This window comes from Adelges cooleyi, unplaced genomic scaffold, assembly GCF_023614345.1.
Source record: "Adelges cooleyi isolate 19-005CV unplaced genomic scaffold, UGA_ACOO_1.1 ACOO_flye_CR_arks_rails_tigmint_CR_PRNA_41, whole genome shotgun sequence".
Classification (NCBI taxonomy): Eukaryota; Metazoa; Arthropoda; class Insecta; order Hemiptera; family Adelgidae; genus Adelges; species Adelges cooleyi.
The window spans coordinates 2,013,958-2,039,118 of NW_026096090.1; the positions used below are offsets into that span (position 1 = coordinate 2,013,958).

At 39.0% G+C, this 25,161-nt stretch overlaps 1 protein-coding gene across 1 annotated transcript; it reads right to left on the reverse strand.

The window, feature by feature from the left end:
- Positions 1–384: 384 nt before the first annotated feature.
- On the reverse strand, positions 385–24,512 carry LOC126841708 (protein shank-like). Its single transcript, XM_050578305.1, has 2 exons — positions 21,991–24,512; positions 385–1,348 (listed from the first exon to the last, which is right to left on the reverse strand). Exon 1 carries the CDS (start codon positions 23,967–23,969, stop codon positions 21,999–22,001), a length of 1,971 nt encoding a protein of 656 aa, XP_050434262.1. The 5' UTR covers positions 23,970–24,512; the 3' UTR covers positions 385–1,348; positions 21,991–21,998.
- Positions 24,513–25,161: the final 649 nt, after the last annotated feature.

The window sequence follows — 25,161 nt, forward strand, 5'->3', positions numbered from 1 at the left end:
ATGTAAAGATGTAAATACTGGAGAATAGAGAATCCGGAAAAATAGGGATTTCAAATAATTGTATCAGAGTCGAGTATTGTGGAAAACATTACCAAGAGACGACTCATCTGGACAGGACACACATGGCGGAAGGAAGGATCGCTGCTGAGAACAGTTCTAGAAAATGCTCCACAAGGAAAAAGACCACTGGGACGCCCAAAATTAAGATGGGAAGACGGGGTAAAAGAGGACGTGGAAAAAGTAAAGTCAGGAGAGCATTGGAAGGAAATACCGTTAGAAAGGGAAAACTGGAGGCAAATATGCTGGATAGTATGGTCTTGAAGGTCAAAAACCACGAAGGAAAGTATTTGCCGTTTAAACTAGTGATTAAATTGACAGATAATATACTATTCGCAAAATTAAAATATATTTTATTTAACATCTTTTTTAATAACAGAGATTTATATCCTAAGTCATAAATCATAATAAAATAATGGAATACAATATTAAGTAATACAATCAAATTACTACCATTTCTTTTTTTTTTGTAAGCATTAAAATGGCACGCAATCCCTATCCATTACATCAGTCAATGATTCGATAATAATAAAAATAATAATTATGTGTTATCTTATATTATTTTTTCGATACAACTCTCTTGGTGTATTAAATCTTACAAACAGTTTAATTGGGCCCACAGAGCAATAACGTGTCCACAGTTTTACAATTTCTTTTAGTTTCTTAAAGGGTACGTTTTGGGTATGCGGTGTACGACCAACGCTTTTGTACAGTAATTCATGGACAAATACTATAATAGTTGTAAATTTAGTAATAAAAAAAAAGAATTATTGAGCAAGTTATACTAAAATAAAATTAATGTTATTAACCAATACATATTTACAAAAACAATAAAGGTGTAAAATATGTGTGAATTAAGTACATTTGACATAAATAATAATTAAAAATGATAGATACGTAACTTGGGAAAAAATAGAGAAAAAAAATAAGTTGAGTTATTAGTCAAGAGTGTAGAAGGCTTAACTGTGGAACCAAAAAACGTGGCTATCTCTATACACAAAATAAAGTATTTTATTAGACACAAGTGGCTATTACAATAATAAAATAATAATAATTATTTTAACAACAATAATAAAACAAAATAAGCATAAGTACTAAACAATTGTTTTCGGTTTTGTTCGAAAAACTAACCGTATATAATATTCTTTACATAATTCTAAAAATAAAATTATAATTATAAAAATACTCGACGATAATAATTGCTTATGTTGGCCATGTTTGGTATAATATGTGTTATACCGAGGAGTGAACCTTTTAAGAAGTGGACTGGTATGCTCTTCGTAATGAACGTCTGAAAAACAAAACCAAAATAAACGATTAAATTAGTGTAATTAATTTACATTTTATTCGAGACGTTTGTGTAAATGTAACTTTGAACGTCATAAACGCTGTTAATGTGAGAACGTTTCCCAGATTATATTATTATTATTCTTTTCGGGATGTACCTAGGCTGTACCATGCTACAGGTACGTATGTATTGCATTGTATTTGGAACGACCAGAATTGAACCCGTTAAACGTCCTGTCGATTGTACCTATATTTATACTTTATGTTGTAAACATACGACTCGCAGGTTGTTGACTCTGAGTCCGCTGCCGTTTTGGCGGCAACCGAGTAAACGATTTTTTTTTTTTTTAATAATAATAGAAAAGCAAAGTAATAAAATGCATACTATAAATTATTGCATCCTCCGTATAATGGTATTACGGGAATATGGAAACTACCCGCGGTATAATGATATGGCAGCTGTGAGCTGTTTTATATAAAATAATATACTATTAACAACGGCTATGTAAAGCCACATTTGAACAGTCGATTTAATGAAAACATATTTTTGGGAGGTCGTTGTGTGTGGCAGTTTTCAATAAATAATAATCCATATTATGAATGACTATGGAGTATAATATTATAGCGTAGATGTGTATTAAATGTTTTTCAATATACCGCAATTGATTGTCCGTTTTCCGCTAGCACACGATTAGATACAACAACCATCAGCATAAATAACGACCTTATAGTAATGGAGTAGTATCGAATAATGGATGAAAGTATATTGTAAGATATACAAAAGTCATAAGTATAATATTATACCGTACATCATGTAACGTAATCACATACATTTATTTCATATTTGTATTAAAAATAATAATTAATGTCCCATTTAATCGAAAGAGGTTTTATCGTATGAGTGAATAAACTTTTTTTGACATGGAAACCAACAGACGTATCCCACTTGATTATATAATTTTCTATTCATTTTTTTTTTAATGGAGGACGTAAAAAATGCTATGATAAATTATCATTTGTGTTATTAAAAATATGATGATAATATATATGACCCGTGCGGTTGCGCAACGAGATTATGATGTCGGCATCCAGGGTGAAGGATGAAGAAAGTCGGTTTATAATAATTCACTATCGTCTACACAAACACAATACGTGCATTATGCATTGTGCTTTATTGTGTTTGTGTGTTATGTGTAAAAATAATATACTTTTACTGGAGTCATAGGTACGTATTATTACATATATTTATCTATATGCGTGTGGATACGTGTCGAAATACTAAAAGGAAACCCACATTGGACGCATCATTTACATACAGAGAAAAGTTTCCGCGCCAACTATCTAAAATAATAACACGGTATTGACGACGGTTGGACATAGGTACTATACAAACTATTAACCACACGTTTTTTTTTTTAAAATAATTATCTGAATTTCGCAAACAGTTATTATTCTATACACCTATTCCGTGTAATGGTAATTGGCAAAATACAATCAAAACATTACATTTTAGTGCAACCGCGTTCGACCGAGAGTTAATATTTCTGTTGGTGTAATACTTCCTTTTTTTTCATTGAATTTTTTTGTTATCTCGTCATCAATCGTCATTTACAGTATTTTTGTCCCTTTTTAATGTTCACACAAGGAACGTTAGAATACATACAGGGTTCAACAAACGTTGGCTAGGTAAAACTGAAAACTTATTTTCAAAAACATATGTTTAGCCAACGGCACGCGCTAGTAATTGTATGTCGAGCCTATGGACACACACCACACCATTAAGCCATTATGTATTACGTATTTTAGTACTGCGAAAACGGATTAGACTTTAGAGATAGGTACCTGTATGATAATAATACAATAAAAAATAGTATACGAAGTGATGATGTTTGGTTGTTTTAATTTCAATGGCGTACAGTAACTTCACGGCTAATTATCGGCATTCATCGGGCTATCATCAAACTATAAGGTCTTACTGTGCATACTACATAGTACACTTGTAAGTTGTACATAACTTTGAACTCTCTGTTGGCAAATTATTACTGTGTACGCGTCTGGTACATGGTGCCGTGTGCGGTTTGTGCATTACACCTTTGGCTATGCAATTGATCAAATCATGTCGTATGACTTTTTTTTATTAAATCGAAATTTAACCATGCGACCAAGTACAACTGCACATTGGTAAATAACAATAATAATAAAAAACAGTGTTAGGATCTTTCAGAAAAAAATTGTTTAGTGACGTGGCGGTTTCTTCTCGACAAGCGCACGTTTAGGCTTTAAACGTACTTGCCTACTTGACCTATATTGTATCCGATACGGTGTTTGGTAAAGAGCAGTATCGTTTTCGGCACGCCACGACAGCCCTTCAGAGATTTACCGGGCCCATATGCAACCCAGAACGTGGGAAAGTTGCAAACCCGGTACATTTACATAATACACTCAAGACTGACGTGGAATGTAAACATTGTCGGTACAAGTGACGGGCGTATGTGTGTAAAGTCGTCGCCGCTGTACCAATTATACACGAGTGATTTATGCGTTCCTTGATCAAACCTATGTAATTTTTTCGTGGTAACCTAACCGTATGTGCAACAGTGCCTACGTATACCTACTCAAATAATTAAAGGTGTGCCACGTTCACATTCCAGCGTTTGCCATCATGGCCCGAAGGTAACTGTGGCGTTTTTAAAACGGCAACACGAAGATCCCGCCGATAAACAGAGAAGTTAAACGAACGAATAGTTGCTACTCGATTAATTTCAAAATCAGACCGGCTATTTGAGATCATTTACGAATACAAGTAATAGGTACTATAATTATTTCTTTGGCCGATTGGAACCCATGTACGGTCCATCGGTGGCGGATTGGGCCGGAAGGCGGAAAGGCAATCACCCGTTGGACTGCCAAGATTTTGGGCCACTTGAGCTTATGTAATTGATTATTTCTAGGTATTTAAATCGGGTAGGACCGAGTTCTTGTGATTGGTAGGTCGAATTGTATAATCGCCCGAGCCTTTATTCGATCCCCGTCCGACCCAGACTCCAATATTTAAAACAGATTACAATTCACAGCAAACTATTACTGACTACCGTGCTGCCGGGAGGTTAGACATATTATGTAAATGATACACGGTTTAAAATAGAATAAACTTCAGTTTATAAGAACCGATTTACAGACTAAATAAATCGGCTTACGTTCAAACAGCATATAAACTAACTCAATGCTGCGGTGAGTCGTTCTACACGCGTACAATAATTATTTTGTATGTAAATATAAATAAAAAAGTGTTCAGTTTAACTGCCGTCTGCTATACAAATGCGTATGCAAATCCAACGTTGATCTGGATTTTGTCTCTATAATCCCACAGCGAATTGTAATGGTATAATTATGAAGGAAACTTCCGTTATAATTAGAACAGGGCTCAGGAAAATCCGGTCTACTATTTACCTACCTTTAAATCGTATACATGATAATTATTATTGTTTCAACTACTTAATTATTAAAACATAATCACGAAGAATTAAATCGTGTTGCGGTAAATTATAGAACACCTTTAAATCATAATAACATCATCTACTATACTACAGTACTGTCTACAGTTATGGTATCTCCACACAGAAAACCTCACGGAGAACGTTATTCCTATTCGTATGTGGTCGATGACGTCCGACGGGTGGTGTCCTTCTGACCTTGTGAAGTTATTTGTGCCCATCGTCAATGATGAGTACGTTTCATAATATATTTTTATAAAGTTCAAGTTTAAGGTTTTTTTTAACATTATAGTTTTGTTCTAAATGTACAAGTACTTGGTGGTGCCATATTTTCTATTTATATAACTAGTAGTTGTATTTTTTATAATAATAATTAGTGATAAGTGATAACCATACTTTGTCAATGCGGTATTACCAATCATTTTTATCGTGGACATTTGATTGTTGCTTTGATGATATCTACAGTTATAATTCGAATACAAAACGCATGCATCAAACATCAAATTGGAAAGTTGTGCGTTAGCAAAAAATTGCTAGCTGAAGATGTTTTCGGCTCATGGCACCAATGATGCGACATTTTAAATGTTCACTACCTATTCAGGTTATTTAAACACTTATCGTTCTGCTGGTCCAACTTGATTGTGCACGACATTTGTGTTGAAACAAGGTAACGAATAGCTGATCCCTTGTTTATTACAATTCTGTATTTACACTTTTATAGAGCATTTATACAATTAAAAATATATCCATATACACTCTGGACTGATATTAGAGTACTGAGTAGGTATATTTCTAAACCCAAATATACCTCGCTCGTTCCTCACATCATAATACAAGTATGAATCCGGTATAATAATCATATGCATAAGTAGGTGGTATATAGCCGACGATAACAGCCGTTATATGCGATATTGTGGAAACGGAATACCGATCAGGTGTTGCCGGTCATTTGAACAGTTCCGGATTGTGCAGACGCGACGACGGAACTGAACATAACGATAACCTAGATAATAATATTATTGTATATATCAAACGACCGGCGGAATCCGTTTTGTCCGACATTCTCTTCGTCTTTATACACGGTCCCCACGTGTGAAATTTCCTATAGAGCCCCTCTTCTCCACCCCTCCTTCCCTCGGGCAGTTCAATTTACGTCTTGCAACCCGTTCTGGACACATCCGATAGAGGTAACGCCGATATTGATTGATGTGCGTATCGACCTCGCACGTAATACGATTTGCTTCTATTATTTTACCATTTTTATGCGCGAATAATATTACAATACACTGCATATTCGTTGTGGTGGTTGTTTTTTCTAAGGTTAAAATCCAACAGATTTAGGGTCATAAAAAAAACTAGGATGCTCGTGAACAATTTAAAAAAAAAAAAAATTAAGTACAATATAATATAGGTACATTGTACACACGGGTTTAACGTATAACTGAAAATAATATGAAAACGGACGACTTTCTTCTTGTTTCGCACAATATCGGGTAGTAAAACAAACGGCCGGTTTTCAATAAGACCGGCTGTACACGTTATAAACGCGTTTTTGGCCCAATTCGGTCGTTTGGAAGTTTTGAACCGAATACCCTTTAAGAACGATGATGATGATTAAAAAAAAAAAAAAAGATAGCTAATAAGCATATTTGTCGGTACTACACGCGTGTGAACAGAAACAGTTATTAAATCGTTGTGGGACACACGCCGGTGTGAAGTATATTAATAATATGTAATCCCGTTATCGGTTTTTATACTTGGTAATTATTTCGGTGGGCGAAGGTTAACCCGAAATTCGCCGTTTAAAAAAAAAAAACCTTAGGTACTTTTATATTATCGTGTAAGTATAGTTTAAAGTTTAAACACCTCCAGGCACACGGACACTGTAATTTAATTGACGGGCTTCGATGGCGATCCGTCGAGATAACAATATGTGAGGAGCACGAAAGAAAACGGCGACGCCCGTACAAATGGACGGGAGATGAATGTTATTTACTTAAACAAAACCTCCGATAAAAATTGTGATTTTTTTTTAGAAAATTTAGCTGTTTGCGGCCATCCTATAAACGCATTTCCGGGTCAACGGGGCGCGGAATAGGTTAGATATTATAGGTGACGTTTGTGTCAAAATCACTGTTGCGGTTCAGGTCAATATGCTCCACACAGTCAGCGAACCAGTCAGACATCGGCCGATTTAAATAAAACGATTTACTTAAAAGCACTATAAAAAAGATATGTCTTCTTTTTTTTACATCCTTTTTAAATGGTCGACGAGTTTTTTATTTTTAATATCGACAAATAATTTGTTTCAATCATGGTGAACGGCCATTCCGGTATAAGTATATTATAGTATTATACTATATGTACCACGTTGTAGCCCCGCCACCTCACGTTTATTTATTGGTTATGATTTGTGCTTGATATAATACCATAAGTGGGTCGCGAAAGGAAAATCGTCGTGGAATTTTCACAGCCGATTATTTCAAGGTGCGCATTCCGCGTGTAGAGACGAATATTGGCGGCGGTGGCTATTTCCGTTGTCGTCGTCACACCGCGTTTAACGGTATACTATTGCCACGGGTATACATTGAAAACACTCGCAATGGCCCAATATTATTGACCGAGAAATTAATAATATTGTAATTAGGGTCACGGAATAAGTCCCAATCGCCCCGGGGAGTGATCATAGTACTTCTGTTATGCACGGCAATATCTGGCTATGTTTATTTTTTTCAACCCGTCACGTCGACGATAAACAAATTTTTTTGTTTTGGGCTGTTAACCGAAATGCAACTGTCCAACCAAGTACGTAAGGTCCGGAGAGGAAAACGAGTCTGCTGATACTCGAATATTTTACATAATATAGATCCTATTTTATTTGGTCTACCACAATGGCCACGATATATGCCACATTACCGAGGTGCATATGGGTTAATTGGCTTTGTCTAAAGATAACATTACTCATAGTTTTGAAATATTCAGTCTAACTTTAATTTGATATTTTTTACTTTTCCCTTGATAAAAGCAATAACAACCGTATTGTTGGTAATCGAACGGCCAACAGTATAATAGGTACTGGGGCTACTTAAAGTTGGTGACGTAAAATTTCGTGTAATATAAGAGAATACGGGGATTTTTTTTTGTTGTCTGCAGAAGCCTCAAGATATAATACTGTATCGTCCAGGTTCCCGTGATAATTATTAATTATACACAAACTCTATTCGGTAATATAAATGTAAATTATAGTGTCGTCAGTGCAGTTCCGAATTCGCCTTCTCTGTTGTATACAGTTATTAGGTAAATCAATACTTAAGGATTTCGTAACGTATGCACGTACAAAATAATAAATACATTACAACGATTATTGTTTGTGATCATCAACAATTATGAAAAAAATCGCGGTTTACATGAAATATCGTGCGCCAAGCATAATTCCAACCACCGCGGGTACGGCGATTGCGTTATTTATTATTTGTTTTCTACTTAAATAACCTGCGGACTACTTGAACAATATTCGGCGTGCAATTTCGCGAGGTCCATCGTGGGTGTCTCTGGTTGCCCTTCGGTCACCAGTTTTGGCTTATCGCTCGATTCGCTTATTCGATATTGTTGTTTAAAATAACTCCTACTCGTCGTACACTGAAAACGCAATAGGAACCGTGCAAGTAGGCTTTCGCGACTAGATTGTAAACAAAATTTGTACGAAAATAGTAATATGAGGTCGACCGGTTTGTTGCCAAACAAATTTCGTGCATCTGTTAAATTCAATTTGCACATATTTACTCATGGTTACCCCTGGGAAGGGGTTATTGAAAGCTCTCTCAAATCGAAATCAAACGTGTATTTTTAACAAGCAATAGTGCTCTCGTAAAATGCAATATATTTCTGTTCGTATTTCCTTTGGATTTGCATACTATCTCCGACGAAACCCGTGTTTGGTTGTCAGACAATTGTTCTTGTTTTGATAAGTAAGGCTTTTGAAATGTAAACACCTGTTAGAGTGACGTTGACGGTAGAAATTGGCCTTTTGAAATTTCACTTCCTGGAATCGTCGTGCAATTGAGTTTTGCCAACATATAAATCAATTAGAAATCTGCGGTACGCCGATTTAGGAGATTAATCGCGACAGGCATTATAAATCAGACAACCGAACGCTTGTACGTAGGCTGGACGCCGTCGTACAAGGACAATAATGATAATAAAATACTTATTATAATTATTGTATCTATAAAAAGTTGCCGGTAGAAAGCAACGGGTCAGAATGCAAGAGACGAACGACCAGCACACGCAAACCTCCATGTGCACTCAGAATGCCCGCGAGTACGTGATACAAATTTACCTTAAATGGAAACAAACGGATCCAATAGGTATAAATGCCTTAGTGCGGCGGAAGCCGAGCGGACGGATAGAAACGATAAGAATATTTTTTAGCCGACGATTTCACCGGCACGGCGACCGGTAGGTGGACCACCACAATGCATTGCGCCAGGTCGTGTTGTACGTTTTGTTATTGCCGCTGCTAAGAACTCCTCGACACGGTAAAGAATAATAAAAAAAATTAACACAATGTTGATCGTTTGGCGTGAGTGGTCTTAAATAGACTGACCCTAAACCCCGAGGCCTCAGTCTAACATACGGTGTAATCAATGAACTATTGCACGTGCCCATAGACGGATATTCAGGCGTTATTCCAAGTTAAATCCAAGAAATAACTACGAATATATATTTGTTTACCCACGTTTATTACCGCGTTTGGGTTTACTCGAAATGTGACACTTACTGATGTTATAATATTTTATTTCGAAATTTTACTTAGTCGATACATAATATCTACCGTCGCGGCGGTTGCATTTTGTACTACTTACTAATTTAAAAATATTATTGGCTAGTCGCGCACTCATAAATCGTGCCTATTGAGTGAACCAAATCGTGCACCGACATTAGTTCGGGAAATAATGTAAAGCACATACATAATACCAATAGCGCTGCGCGTTTTTCGTTTTTAGCGAATAATATAATAATTGCCAGTTCTGGTCAAGGACAGCTTAACTGAAATTAGTCGTGTCCTTTTTTTTGAGGATATTTTCAAATGGCCTTTAAATGCAAGCCAAACGCATATATAATTTACTTTTTCTAAACATGCACAATAATAATATAGTCGAAACAATAATTCTAAAGTAATTAAAACCCGGTCGCAGGCGTTATGGAAATGTGATTTTTTTTTTAAATTTAATTAAAAATAAAGACTGTGATGTTTGAACGTACGTGTCTAAAGCCGTCGTTTGAATCAGAAAATAAAATACAATACGTGAACTGTAGTAAGTATTAAAAATTAATATCTGTTGTTATTCGATTTCTTACACTTCAGTTGTGTTTATAAAATCACATTTTTATCACGTTTATTTAAAACTGTTCAAATTGTAACTCTGTACGTCTGGCATGAGTATTAACACATAAAGTAATTAAAAACACCTAAATGAAATCGCATCAGTTTTTTGGCAAAGTATTTTTTTTTACATATTTTCATAAATTGAACTGATTTATTAAAAAAATATCACACGGACACGAGGACGCTAGCCGTTGTGGACTGTGGGAGACCTTTTTGAGCGGAGATGGAAGACCAGATTGACCTACCTCAAACATTTGTAACACGAAATTATTATTATCAAAACATTTTAATGAATACTACATCAAATTTCAGTTGCAATCGGACCAATTCTTATAGGCTAAAATTTAACTTTCTATAGGTTTAAAAAATAATAATAATAACTTTTGACTTTTGAAGTGTGACGGTGAGGAATTTATTGTTTCATGTTCATTCCACCGGTTAAGGCAATAAAACATCTATGAATTATTTTATGATGGCTAGCTATTAAACAAGTGAAAGTAACAAAACCAATATAAATTAAGGGTCGACGGTATAATTGCGCGTGTAGAAAACAGTAACATAAATTCCTAGTCGACATGCCGCGCAGCAATATGTGGGGCTCGTTTCTCTGTCGGTTCTTCTCTATGAGCGTTACAAAAATTATTATGAACCGTGTGATCTTCGAGTGTGTATTCTGATGGGACAAAGGTCCAATAAACAAAACGTTGTGCTATCATCTCGGATGGTTTGGACGGCACGGAACCATCAACAAAATCTTTTTACCGTGCATCGTCGAGGGGAGGGGTTTTTTTTTTTTGTAATTTTTTTCACGCGCCTCCGCCGCCGGAATTCCCCCGGCGTAGGCATAGATACAGCTACACGGGCTTGGTCTACGTGGACATAAGACGACGGACCATGCCGTGAATACCGAACGACCGTGATGACGGCAACTAACGCGTTTGGCGCATGGTAGGTCCGAATATTATAAATGGATCTACAGTCGGTCGGACGGGCAATTGACCGCGGAAAGATCAGTGGACTCGGTCGGCCGTGCGAGAGGCTCGCCGGGAGAAGGAAGAGGGGAGGAAACGCGAATATAATTATGATAATTAACGGCAGACCCGGTTGTTTGCGGACATAATCAAGTGGCAAGTCCAGACCGAGTGCGTGTCCGTAGTGTTGACCGCCGCCGCCGCTGCCAATATTATCCCATCTGACTCGTCGACGACTGTTTGATCAACCGGAAAAAAAAAAATGTCAAACCAAATAATTATCATTATAATATGCTGGTAAATTGCAGTACACTGTACAACGCGTACGTATTGTTCGTATACTAGGCAACGGCGACAGGCGTATGTGTGTGACAGTTGACGTTTTCAATAGTTTTTCTTACAACTTTCAGAGCTACCGTTTAGTTGTATACATATAGGTGAATTGCAGTAATCGCAGTCGGGTAAAAGAACAAAAGTGAAAATATCGGGAAAATTGTAACAAAACAGTTACTCCATACGATAGTAGTGATTATCCTGTTGTTATAAAAATAAAAATGACTAAATTATAGTGTACAATGTACAAAGAAAGATATGTTGAAAATGAAAATATTATCGATAAAATTATATTTAATAATATTTTCGTCATAAATATTTTATGTACAATCAGATGCACTTATACCCAACTTTCTCATCCTTTTAAAAAACCGCGTTATGACTATATTGGTACTTAAAATCTAATTACTATTAATAGCTAATAGCTCCATTACATATTAGTAATATGTATGCTATTACTAATATTTTTTTTATTTACTAATACTTTTTTTATTGACGTTTGGGCCATCGCACTACACCGATCATTGGAATATTAACTAACCGATGATTATATGTACTATTGAGTCACTCACGTTTGATTTATATACTTGTTTAACGTTTGTTGACGCAGACTTAGTTTAAAAGCTTTTATTTTCTTTGCTAATACGTTTTATTAATCTTATTTTTTTTTTATTGGTTATCCGCACCTGTGGAAACTAAGTTCATTTCTGTAATTATGTTTTTGTAATCATTATGATAAAAAAAAAAATGTTAAAAATTTAAATTAAATCCTAACGGTAATTACAAGTCGTATTTTCGGAATTTTAGTAATTAAAAATCAACTATTGGCTTTCTAGCTTGTAAGTCTCAAAACGTCTAATCACCGTTATCGACCGGTTATCCGAAATGATGACGACAGGCCGGTGATCGTTGTTCTGCTACTTTTTATCAGAACGTTCCGAGTTTAAATGGTAAACAAACTAGTAATAATTAATTAACGTTGAAAAACTATTTTTTTTTTATTAATCCTATGGTATACAAAATAGAGATAAGTGTATAATTGGATATAATAGCGCTTAACGAAGACCAAATAGCTTTAAATAAAGATGCTATTTGGATATAATGATGGGAGTGACATGGTGCAGTTTTGAAATACGGGAGTTTTAATAAAAAAAAAAAACAAAATTAAAGTTTCATACAAGAAAATCATAGAACACTTTAAGCGGTTGTTGTTTACGATTGGCACCTATTTCTCGTAAACGCGCCGCCAATGATTGTTTATACTTAACTAAAATGTTATTGCTCTCGACAAATCATTGGTATTATTCGGGGAAAAATTAATTAAACAAGGCAAAAGCGTTACTACATTTTTCTTTGAATCGCCTAAACCGTAACCGGTTTTTTTTCTTCAAAGAGTATTTTACTCTTTGAAAGAAAAAATACAATTTTTTTTCTCCAAAGTATTTGTTCGGATGACGCAACTACGCGTACACTGCGTTTATTAAAATAATATTACAAATTGTATTCGATCTGCCCGCTTTATCGACTCGAACGAAACCGATTTTTTTCATCTTATCTAAACCCAACGGGCAACAGTGATTTTATGCCAGAACGGCCGTAATCGGTTGTCGGTTCAACACCAACCCGTTTTAAAACGATAACGGATGATGATACCATGATGCCTGGCTAGTGTACGCGATGAGAGGAAACCATCGGTTCACGTCCAAGAACGAGAGCGGAATACACACCATTGTGTACATCGGTATAGGAACTCGACAATAACACGTTTGGAACTATTCTGTGTGTATACATATTATAACAAAAAAAAAAAAAACCTATCGATTTCGGTTGCGCGATGATGAAATACAATAGTACAAATTCGAATTACGGTAAGTCACAGTTAGTTATTGCTGCTTGCTCGGTCATTAGGCGGAAAACGATACCGGATGACCGCAAACCCGTTGCCGGCAGCAATCGATCGACGGTCGATGTTCGCTGGCACGTCTCGCCGGAACAGGAAACCCCGGAAGGTGGCCGGACGCGGTGGAGGGTTTTTTCAACAGGTCTTTTTTGATCTTGCGCTTGTAACTAGGCGTTTTTTTTTTACTCCGAGCACAGCGCGTTAAAACGCGTACATATTATTATTATTATTATGCATGTAGACGAATGTGTATAAATATAATTTATACATGCTGGTGTTTTTTTCGTCTTTTCCGTGTGCATACCCTCGGTATATACCGACACAACACGTTCACGGTTCACCGATACCCCTGAATCGACGTACACACACACACACACACACACTATGGCGGAGAAGATAGTGGTGGCGGGATACTTGTATGTGTATTGTTTTCTTCTTCACATATATACACTTAATAATTTTATAATACTCGTTCCGTGTGTATACAATATACGGTGTGTATGCCGTTCACGTCATGCGGACGGCCCCACGAGCTGCAGGAAGATGAGACCTCTTGTACATGCGCGTTTTACCTGTACACGGCGGAGACCATTATATTGTCGGTACGCAACAAATCACTCTTGGACGGCGGACTATAAACACTGTCCTAGTTTTGTACCCGCCGCTGACAACAAGAGTCAAGGTTAGAAAGTAGTCGTATGTTATAAAAATATGTTGGAGACACACCTGTGCGCAGCCCTCGGCTGTCTCGTTCGATACAGATACACTTTTACACTTTGCGTGGGTGTAAACACGGTCGGGTAGAATTATTAATTTAGATGCCATAACAATATATACCTTCGTACCGCGACTACCAGATAATAATAATATATCATGCAATATTTTTTGCGACAGTCGGCAGTGACGCATAATCGCAGTGGAGCTAAAAGCGTAGGTGACTATAATTATTAAAGTAGTTCAATATTATATTGAACTATTAACAGTAACAGTGTGAGCAGGTGGATTGATAAGACATGATTACAAACAATTTTAAAGTACGTTTCAATTTTATTCAATTTTTTACTTCATAATATATATATTTAAAATGAATAATAATAATAAGGGCCCAAGTGTTGGCCTGACAATGCGGTTATGGCTGAGTCATTGTGGTGAAGATGTGAGGATATGGTTATGGCGGATAGTCCTAATCTCTGATTGAAAAAAAACAGTTAAGGCAAGGCGGGATGAGATAAATAAAAATATAATTTATCGAAACTGTCTGTTTAAAAGCAATCGAACAGTTGATAAAATATTTAAAAATGTCGTATGAACTTCAAGTTGTAATTGTTCGTTGGATGATTAATATTGGATTCACTGCACGTGTACGACATAATATTATAATATGTATTGTACCCACGACAATCGCCGGAACTAATTTATATCCGATTTCCCGTCACCCACGTCTTGTGTTTTTCGTTTTTTAGAGACAAGACAATTGTAGTACCTATATAAGCCCATAAAAGATGATTATGTCGCTAGTCGCACGCGACCAAGAAACAGACATGCAAGACAAATGCATATTATATGATACACATATAAAATGGTTGTCATTCTAAATTATTCTGTTGGCCAAAACATTAAACTGGAACTATAACATTATAATAATTTATAATATAATAATACGAGCACAATTTAGTTTCAATGCTTTTTGTTGTTTACTTAAATCCAACCGCGCGTGAGACAATAGACTGTACAGTATATTTATATGCGTACCAAGGTCGAGGTAAATGTATTCATGAGAAACGCTTCCATATACGAGGTTTTTGATGTGTTTAAACAATAAATTGTTTTATTTGGTAATGTATGGACATAAGACATGTTCTATTTAGAGGGATCCACGATTTACTACGAAACAGCGATTAATAAAAGCTTCACGTTTTTTAATCATTGCCTAATTAAATTACAATTTCAATTATTTATACTATGATTTACCGAGTCATTATTGGTCCTTTATCCTTCTCTGGTTAATAACTTGGTGACTCGTTTTTCGTACGATGATGAAATTTAGATTTTATATATATATATATATAATATTATTGACATATTCGATTCGTGACATTAAATTATTTCCTCGTGAAACGTTAATAACGTGTAATAGTTGTTAATCCATTCTGCTGTCTTGAGGACGGTTCTAAAATTGTAGAAAATAAATAACACATAAAATCTTTTCAGTAATAGTTTCGCAGTTCGTCTATTACTGTATTAAGAATTAATTAACTCTTCAGCCCGTATAGTTCTCAACCCGAGCTCGAAGCAGTCTAAGCCGACGCGTTTGACGGATCGTTGTACAGTGCACTATACCTGTTCCGCGGTTAGACGTATTCACTCTTCATTAATCATATAAGCTCACTCATGTCATCCCGGCGCACCGAATATAATGTAATTCTCTTAGGTTTTTTTTAATGGGCCGGTTTTTATTGTCATCGTTAGTATTACACAATAATGTTCGAAGGTGTTGGCTGAAGAATAAGTCGCGACGCACGATGGATAAGTCTCGACGAGGAAAGGCGACGGGGAAAGGCGTAATGTATGTTATTATTATTGTTGTTGTTGTGGCGAAAATAACAACAATAAGAATATTGTAAACGTTATGTAGGGAACGGTCACGAAGTCCACGAGTCCACGGAAGATTTCATCAATCTTGTGTGTGTAGTGCTGCAATAATAATAATAATAATATTGATTTACCTAGGTGCACACATTTTGTACACAGTACTTGTTGCCTACGTCCGTATTGTCATAATGACGTACAATAATATTATGTTTAGTATGCAGACCTAACAGACATATATAGATAGGTATGTACGAATTTTCTGGTGTCGGCCAAGCGTGACCGGGTTCGCGCGGGCAACGTCGCTGCGTACAAGAAGGCACGGGAAGGAGTGACACGAGGAGAAGGCGTACATCGACAGTGCATTGTATTTTAATGTATCGACTGTACAGGTGTCGCATACGTATAATGCAACGAATCTTCTGGCCAGCACTCCCGTACACGCAAGTCCTATAACACCAACAATTACACGCCGTTTGCGCTGAACAATAGCTTAGGGGCACACATATTATAGTGTTTGTAATGTAGACGTCGTCATTCTGTCGGATTGGTGATCTTCGCAGGCGCCGCCCATCCGAAACAAGTGTCTTGTATGTTAAATCCGTAGACCACCGCGAGATCGGAATCGGGATAGAATAAATTGAGACATGAACCGTTGTTGTATAATATATCCACGAAAAAGTACCTAAACGCAAAGATAGTGTGATACACAAATTTAAATATTATTATGTACACACACTGGCAAGGCAACACCCATTGTAAATCTAAACGATCCTCGTTTATAAGCTTCCAAGATAAGGGTTTGACCCGAAAACGGTATTTCAGGATAAAACTTTTGCCGGGTTCGTGGTACTTCAGGTCGTACCTACGGATAATGTGTTTTAGGATATACTAAGCCGGCCGTCTGTTAGAACTACACTTGCAGTAACGTATGACGAGGTCGTGTAACGATAATATGCTGATGTTAGACTTGATCGATTAGATCGTGTTGTGCAACCGTGGAACGCAGCGGAATTGTCTTACGCCGGGTAATTAGGGGCTCTTATAATCCGTCCTCGTTGGTCATTGCTTTCACTTGACGAGATGAAGCGTTAAAGGCTTACGCAACGCGTTTTTTTTTTTGTCTTATACGCCAGTCGCCCTGTACCGTGTATGACCTATTGGTACACTGACTGTGCAAGCTTTGCGAACTTGCCGTCGAACGTATGAAAAGAAAGAATAAAACAGTCGAAAAATAGTATACAATCGGTATTTAAACGATCGAGTAATTTACCTTTTATGGACCTGTGCGGACGCGCATGACACAGCTATAAATCTATAGAAAATCACCGACAGCATCATCGCATAGAGATGCTGTTAATAATATTATTATTATTATCACAACGACGAACCGTTATATTACAATACACCGATCACCGTTCGGTGCGAGCGATGGCGGTTACCGGTTTGGCACCGGCCATTACAGCCACAACACTGCGCTGCAATCAAAAGCTGATCGCACATCGACAACGAACGATCTTGAGATGGCGACCGAACCGCGGGTTTATTGTTGTTTTCTTCGACAAGAATCCGAATGTTCCTATTTCGATTCACGACCGTGGTCGTGAGCGAAAATCGTGAAAAGTCGGCACTGACTACTGACAGAAATCCTTAAAGAAAGAGATCATGGCGAATAGGCGATAGAATAGTAGAGTATCATAATCGCCAGTAAGTGTGTGCAGTAAAAATCTGCTCGACGGCGCAGCTGTTAACACGCTTTTGAGTCGTTGAAATAGAAAGTCTTAAGGTTGGCCGCAACGAGTCAACGACACGCCAATCGTTATGATCATAATATTATTTTTGTCGAGGGGTTAGCCGCGTCACCTCGTCCGGATACAGCAAATACAGGCATTGCCCATTGCAGTAGTTCGTTTTGCCACTGGCGTTGAAAACAAAATCGCATTTTCTGCGCTTCGTACAGCAAACGTGTATAATATAAGCGTTATGTACATCATTTGTTTTTTTGACTACTATATCAAAAAGGCGGTCACTGTTAAACGAACAAGGAAAAAAAAACCGTCGGTCGCGTTCGATTCCTGAGCGGCCGGGCTTTCACGATACGATAACGTGTATCTTAATTTAATATCTGTATGTATCGACGGACCGTCCGAGTGTAACCGAAAATCGTGTACCCGAGGTCCACTGACACAATTGTAAAGGATGTGAGCGCGCCGTGTGTATTAAACGACCGTTGTCGTTAATTATCATATAATAAAATAATATAATACCTGTACCGTCGGCGGTACTAGGTATAGAGCAGGTAACTTGCACGGGGCAAGCGCGAGTAACAATTTTTTCTTTTTATGAACACACACACACACAACCGATCGACGTACGGTGGGGATAAGTGGCACAAGAGGGCACGGTTGAAAGTATTCGGGGCTTTAGCTGCCCCCTAGGAGGTAGCCGGTCTTCTCGCTGCAGGTTATACGGACGCGACGCTTTTCGGGGTCATTCCCGGTTAACTACAATAACGACCGGTCATCAATATTCTGATGTGTAGACGTCGGCACGTCGGTTATTATAATACATACTCTACATAGTACAAACACTTTGATCCGCGGTACGATAATTATTACTATTATCAATATTTATAGGTAGTATATAGATACAACAACAGCTGCTGTTATTATAATATATTTTTATGGCCATAATTCCCAACCGATCGAACATCGCGCTACTCTGGACCGGCGTTCTCAGTTTGTCGAAAGCATATAATTTCCAAACGAAAAATATCGCAGAGCCGACTAGAAAATCAGGGCTGAAGAAAAAAAGACCCACACGTTAAATGGAAAACGCTGGTATTGACGAATTGACGGTGTTTTTATTTTAGATATTGAGTTTTAATATAGTGAAATCCAAATATGCGGGTAAAATAGTTTTGTCGGTTGCGACATTAGCGTTGCCTATCTATATATAGTATACTTTAATCAACGCCCTATGGTAGGACTATATTTGATGGAATAGTGACTCAAGTGCAGCGATTAAAGCCGAAAAAAGCCCCGGGCTTATGGTTTCGATTACTATGTTTATTTTTATTTTTTTTTATTCGGAACTTGCATAATTTACATATTATGTCAAAACCGGCTGTGTTCACTGAGCGTTATTTCTCCTATCCGAGTTTTTTTCCTTTCTCGTATAATATTTCTAAAGTAGGAAGTGATAGCGAGTACAAATATTTTTCCTCGATAAATGATTATATTTTAATACGTCCGTTGCATTCGGGTTAACGCGAAACCCGTCCCGGAACAATGTCATTCGCACAATTTGTGCGTTGATAAAATCGATTAAACACTGTCAACTGCTTTCGTCGGCCTCGCGAGTCATTCTAGAGTCAAACGACATGGACGTTTGATCGCGGTCTGTGAATACATCTAAACAAAAATCCAACAGCCGTCTTGAGAATTTGTTAGAAATATCATATACCTACCTAATGCCTATGGGGTTCTGTGCATTCAGGTGGCGCAATGTAGGCAAACCGCTCCACCGTTCGGGGGTTATCCGCGCGAGATAAGTCTTGGAGTTTTACCAAATACGTACATTTTTTTCTCTCTCTACAATACCGTGTAAATTATGTATTATTATTATTATACCTGCACGTCCACCTATCGGTTACCGCCACGCCTATAGACCGTCGCCGTCCGGAATGCCGCATTCCGTAGCCGAGCACCACTTACGCCGAGAACCGCTTAAATTGACGGTCTGTACCGTCTCAAATTTATTACGCTGTTTTTAAAGAAGCTACTCGTTCGCACGCGTGTGTCCGAAACAACAAAAATCTCTTTACCGTGATTTGAGATTAGCCGTCTTTTCCAGTACCACTACGGCGAAAGTCCGTACGGTCTTGCGGTTGGCCGCTGGGATATGTCGGTGCATGGTGTAAGATATGAGATAATGATAATATCGAATACCACAACACCGTCGTTTAATGTGCGATGGAATCGTTTTTTTCGTCCTTAAACATGAAATAATCATACACTTTTTCTTACATAGACTCAATAAACGTCTGCGATCCGTATCATTGTGGCCTGTCCTCGGAAAGCTGCTGTAAAGAGCCACGAATGGTCGGCAACAAGTGGCGTTGTGGGAACACCACCGCAGTCGTGGGAGAGTTGCCCAATTTGTTCACGTCCACGTTTGTTTTTGCACCGTGTACTTTCCAAGGGAGATTATTCGCATTTAAAACTGTTTCCAAGGCGGCGGCAAAAGTTATTATTATATCGACGGTTTCGAAACGGCCTCAGACGGACGCCTTAACCAAACCGTGGATAATGAACGCCAAAACGTTGTCTCCGCTACGCTATAATAATATTATCATTGTGCGGTATACGAAAATTGCAAATTTTCAAGGCGTAAACGTTCCACGAGGCATTTTTGTTGTTATCGCAAAAACCGGTTTTCAATTCAAAACAAAAACTTTTTTTTTTTTCTACGTCCAACTCACGCTAACCGATAACAATGGTGACGCGCACTTGAATATTAATGCATTCCCACTGTCGTCCGTCGGTTTTACAAAGCTAATCCATAACGGTTTATAATTATTGCGCTGTTTACTAGTCGAAATCGAACCGATAAGAGCCGTTTAGAAAACAATGCCTATAGTTAGTAGTAGAGCTATTAGCTGTTATAGTAGCAGACGAAAATCCCTCGTGCTCTATAGCCGGTGAGCGGGTTACACATTTGTCTAGTCCGACCACCAAGTAGAGAGTATTAAATAAACGAAAGGTGTTTCGTGCCACCTTCCCACGAAAATATTATTCCCTACAATTATACAATACGCTTACCGAAAACTAGCCAAACGGTTTAGATATATATATAACGAATGTTAAAAAATAAAGTGTAAATCTAACTAATACCTAGTCGCGTTCGTTACAAAACACTAAATTGGAATAAATACTATTCGTTTAGAATTATTTTGAAAGAGAAGGTGGTAAATAATTTCCGCTCGTTGATTTTTATCATTTGACCGAGGTAAACACTTAAAGATCCACGTGGTTATCATAACGTAACAAGCATGCAGCCTAAGTTAACCATGCGTTAGTAACTCTAGGTATTAAAAATTCACCTGAAAATTGATATGAATCGACCGAGTAGATAATAATAAAATTATTAGCCTTGAGATTTAGACTGATTCGCGTTATGATTTCTACATTACACACAGGTGCCAATTCTAGACGCGTGGAAAGGAAAACACTATTATTATTAAAATTATTATTATATCAAAACTAGTTTGTGGGCCCGGCTGGCGTTTAACTTAAGCTCCACCCATATCGCTAACGAAGACTAGCAAATTATACCTATCTATCTAGCTGTTCTCCGAGCGATTCTGGTTTTTCGGGTCATTTTTTGCAAGTGTCAGTTTGGCTGGTTTTTACCTAAAATATATCATAGCGGCACAGCTTCAACGTGCATCTATTATATATACTATAACAGTTGTTTTTTTTTGCTAACACTATGCTATGAAATAGGTACTGTTTTTTATTTACACGTTACAATGGTTCGGTTTAATCCGGGCAGGTTATTCTGGCATAATGATTACACGACGTGTTAACGTGCGCAATATACGTGCCGTGTACAATATGTGTCAAAATAACTAAAACGTCATGACTGATAATAATAATTGTATTATTATTATTAGTGTCTTAAGGCTTGCGGCATTCTGTGAAAACAACAAGCTCGGGTTATAATTGAAAATGTATAACGCGACCTCGGTCTCGGTCGTTCGGGATTTGTTCGGTACCTACACCTACCATAGGGGAAAACATTAGAAAGGAAAATACAATGGACGTTGTTGTTTTCGGGTTCGTAGGCGGTAAACTAGAAGAATACAAAATCGTTGGCGGCGAATTAGCGTTGTTATGATACATTATATCCGAGTCGGAACAGAGAGGGAATACGTATATGCATGTTAAGTGCGCGAACGAAAGTTACCTGGACGATTATCTTTTGCTTTTGATGGGCCGCTGTTGCATTTTGTTCTGGTGTACCACTTGGTCGACTCTGTCCAGTTCGTCGCCGGAGAGCTCTAGATCCTGCATCATCTGCATGATTTCTCTTTCTTTTTTAATGTCGGTTTTGGGTACGCCGTCCACGCCGTTGGGCACGATCGGGGGTGCGGCAAATTTCAAATTGGCCAACGACCCGTATGACCGGGAACGGTGCTCTTGCCGGATGGAGTACGAAAACGCGCGCTCGTTCAGGTGACCCTTGCGCCGGTAGATGCCAGTGTTGTACACCGACTCTTCAGTGTCGTCGGTTTCGTCGTGGGACACCCCGTTGCCGTTGACCCGGTTGCCGTTGACGGCCAGCTGGGGCACCGGAACGCCGCCGTTGCTAACCGAGTCTTTTTTCTTGTTCTTTTTGTCTTTTTTGTTTTTCGTCGGTAACGGCCCGTTGTTGTTGTTGTTGTTGTTGGCGTACTGCTGCATGAGATACGCCTCGTGCGGGAAATGCTCCGGTTGGTACGACGCGATCGGGCTCAATGGTCGGGCCGAAGGCATGTAAATCGGTTCTTCCATCGCTAATGGCATGGGTATGGCTTGCATGTGCTTGGGCTTCTTGCCCCCCGTGTGCACGTACATGGGCATCGGCATGAAATTCGGAGGCATCATTCCTGGTCTGGGAACCGGCATCATGCCCGGTTTCATTTTGTGCATTTTTTTGGGGTGCGGCAGCGTGGTGGGCACCATCATTAACGGCGGCGGTGGCGGAGGCGGGTGCATCATCGCGGGATGATGATGATGAAAACCGTTCATGGGCCTCATCATCGTGCCGTTCGAATAAATGTGATTTGGCGGAGGCGGAGGCGGCGGTATGGGTGACATAAACCCTTTGGGCGGACCCCTGCTGACGATGGTGCCGTTCAAAGACACCGAGCTTCGACCGTTCATGGGTCTCATCAACGACCCTCCGTTCACGGACAACGAGTAGAGGTCCTCTCGGCTGCCGCCGCCACTGCCCGTCGGAGTTCTCTTACGGCGGGGTCGTTCCTTATTCTTTTTGGACGCCTTTTCATCCCTAACCGGCGGTGGTGGCGGCGGCGGTGGCGCGGCGCCTACAATCTGCCGGGGCCGACTGGAACGCGAGCTGCGCATGGTGTTCCCCCCGGTGTATATATCGTCTTTTTCCGATATATCTTTGGTGCTGCCCACCCAAACTTTATGGTTTTCGTCTCCATTGCACTCTGACAAGTCGTCGATCGAGTTGGTGGACGCCTCCAGCGTGGTGATGCCGTTGGAGTGGGCGCTGTTCAACGTCAACGTACTGCCGGCGTTGGTCATGCGCCTCCAGCCCTCCACTTTCTCTATGGTATTGTTGCCCATCGACCGGTTCGTGCGCAACGTCCCGTATATGCTACTGCCGTTGGTGCCGTTTGTGTCCACTTGCTTGGCGTACGACGAGTCGGCGTAAGCGTGGAAACAGCACCGGACCAGAGCGTTCGCGGCCATTTCGCGTTTGCATATGAACGTGTGACACTCGAGCACTTTGATGCCGGAAGTCCGGCGCAGTATGGCGGCGAAAAGCGGCGGGTGGTTGGGATTCGGTGACCTCGCGAACGGAGAGTCCAACGGCAAAAATCTCGGTTGCGACGAGTTGTTGGACTTTTCTGGTACCAACACGAATCTGACGGCCGCGCAGTAGTGCAGCGACTCGATGGGGAAGAACCTGGTGATTTTCTTGTGGTTCTCGTCCACGTTTTCCAAAAGAAGGCCATTGCTCCACACGCTGAGCCAGGAGTCGATACCCCTAGCCCCCAACGCCCCCTGCTCGGGGTACAGTTCTTTGAGCGGTTCCTGAATACCCTGCAGGCCGTCTTTGGTAATGTGCGGCACCGCCGAGCCCAAGTACAATACCCGGCATCTGCAAATCGGCGTCGAGTCGGACGGTCTCATTTGCATCATCATACTCATGATGATTAAAGGTGAGTATGCGGTTTCTTATTGCAAAATCGAGCGAGGTCGCTGCGTGCGACACGACGAGCTACGGTTAACACGCGAATTGGCCCGACGACAAAACACGTAGGTAAACTAAATACTTGTAAGCGTTCGCTATAGGTTCTTACGTTCCTCGCGTCACATTACTATTACAGAACTCGTTGTGTTATAGCCGGCAATACAGGGTGTAGGGTTTCCGCATGCAAGAATAAATCAAAGACGATCGAAACTTTAGATAAACCTGTTTCGTTATTATTATTATATTTACTAGATACTCTCAACGTATCATCGCACGAAACCGTGGACGCACTTGGTTCGATGGGCCTCGACCCGCACGCTAATCGCCACTGAACATTACTCGCGTTGAACTACTCACGTTTTAGAAAAACGGACTTCGCTTGAACCGGAAAACGAAACAAACAAAAAACCTATTGAACACCGACACAAGACTACGACGACGACGAACGGACCCAACGGCGGATGGTGCCCCATAGACTGACGGTGCGGTTGTAAGTGACCTGTTGTGCAGGTTACACGAAGTCTCTCCCACCACTCCGACGACGACGCGACGACGGCGTTCTGGTATCCACGAAGATAGCGTGTAGTCCCCTCAGGTACAAGGTACCGGTTCACCTGTTGATACCGCGTCTACTTTTACCTATAGGCGTGTTTTGTAAAGGTAAAAAAAAATCGAGCGCAGACGATTGACGATTTTTTCCCTTCGTTCGAGGTAGGTATTCGTTCTGTCCGTATACAAACCTATACACGTTTTGTAAATTCCACACCGAGTCAAGTCCGTGAAAACTAATTTTTGTCAAATTCTTCCCTTGTATATATATATAATAGTTGTATGATGTACGTTTTCAATCCGATTATGTTATTACATCCGTTTCGTTATTCTATAATAATAATATATAATGCATTATTCGCTGTCTTGGGTCGGTGGGTGATCCGCCTACAGTCTAGACCGTCAAGAAAATAATATTTACTGCACAAGATTATTCAAATTAATTTATAACTACAATTTGTAAATTTATATTTTCTATAATACATTTAATATTTGTATACAATGTAGATATAATCTAAGGATTATATACAGGTTTCCCACAAAGATTCAACAAATAAAATAACTTTTGTTCTAGTGAATATTTTTAAGATATTTTTTTAA

Bases quoted from the DNA above. Each gene is read 5' to 3' on its own strand.
- LOC126841708 (XM_050578305.1), bottom strand. From the start codon at position 23,969: ATGAGTATGATGATGCAAATGAGACCGTCCGACTCGACGCCGATTTGC.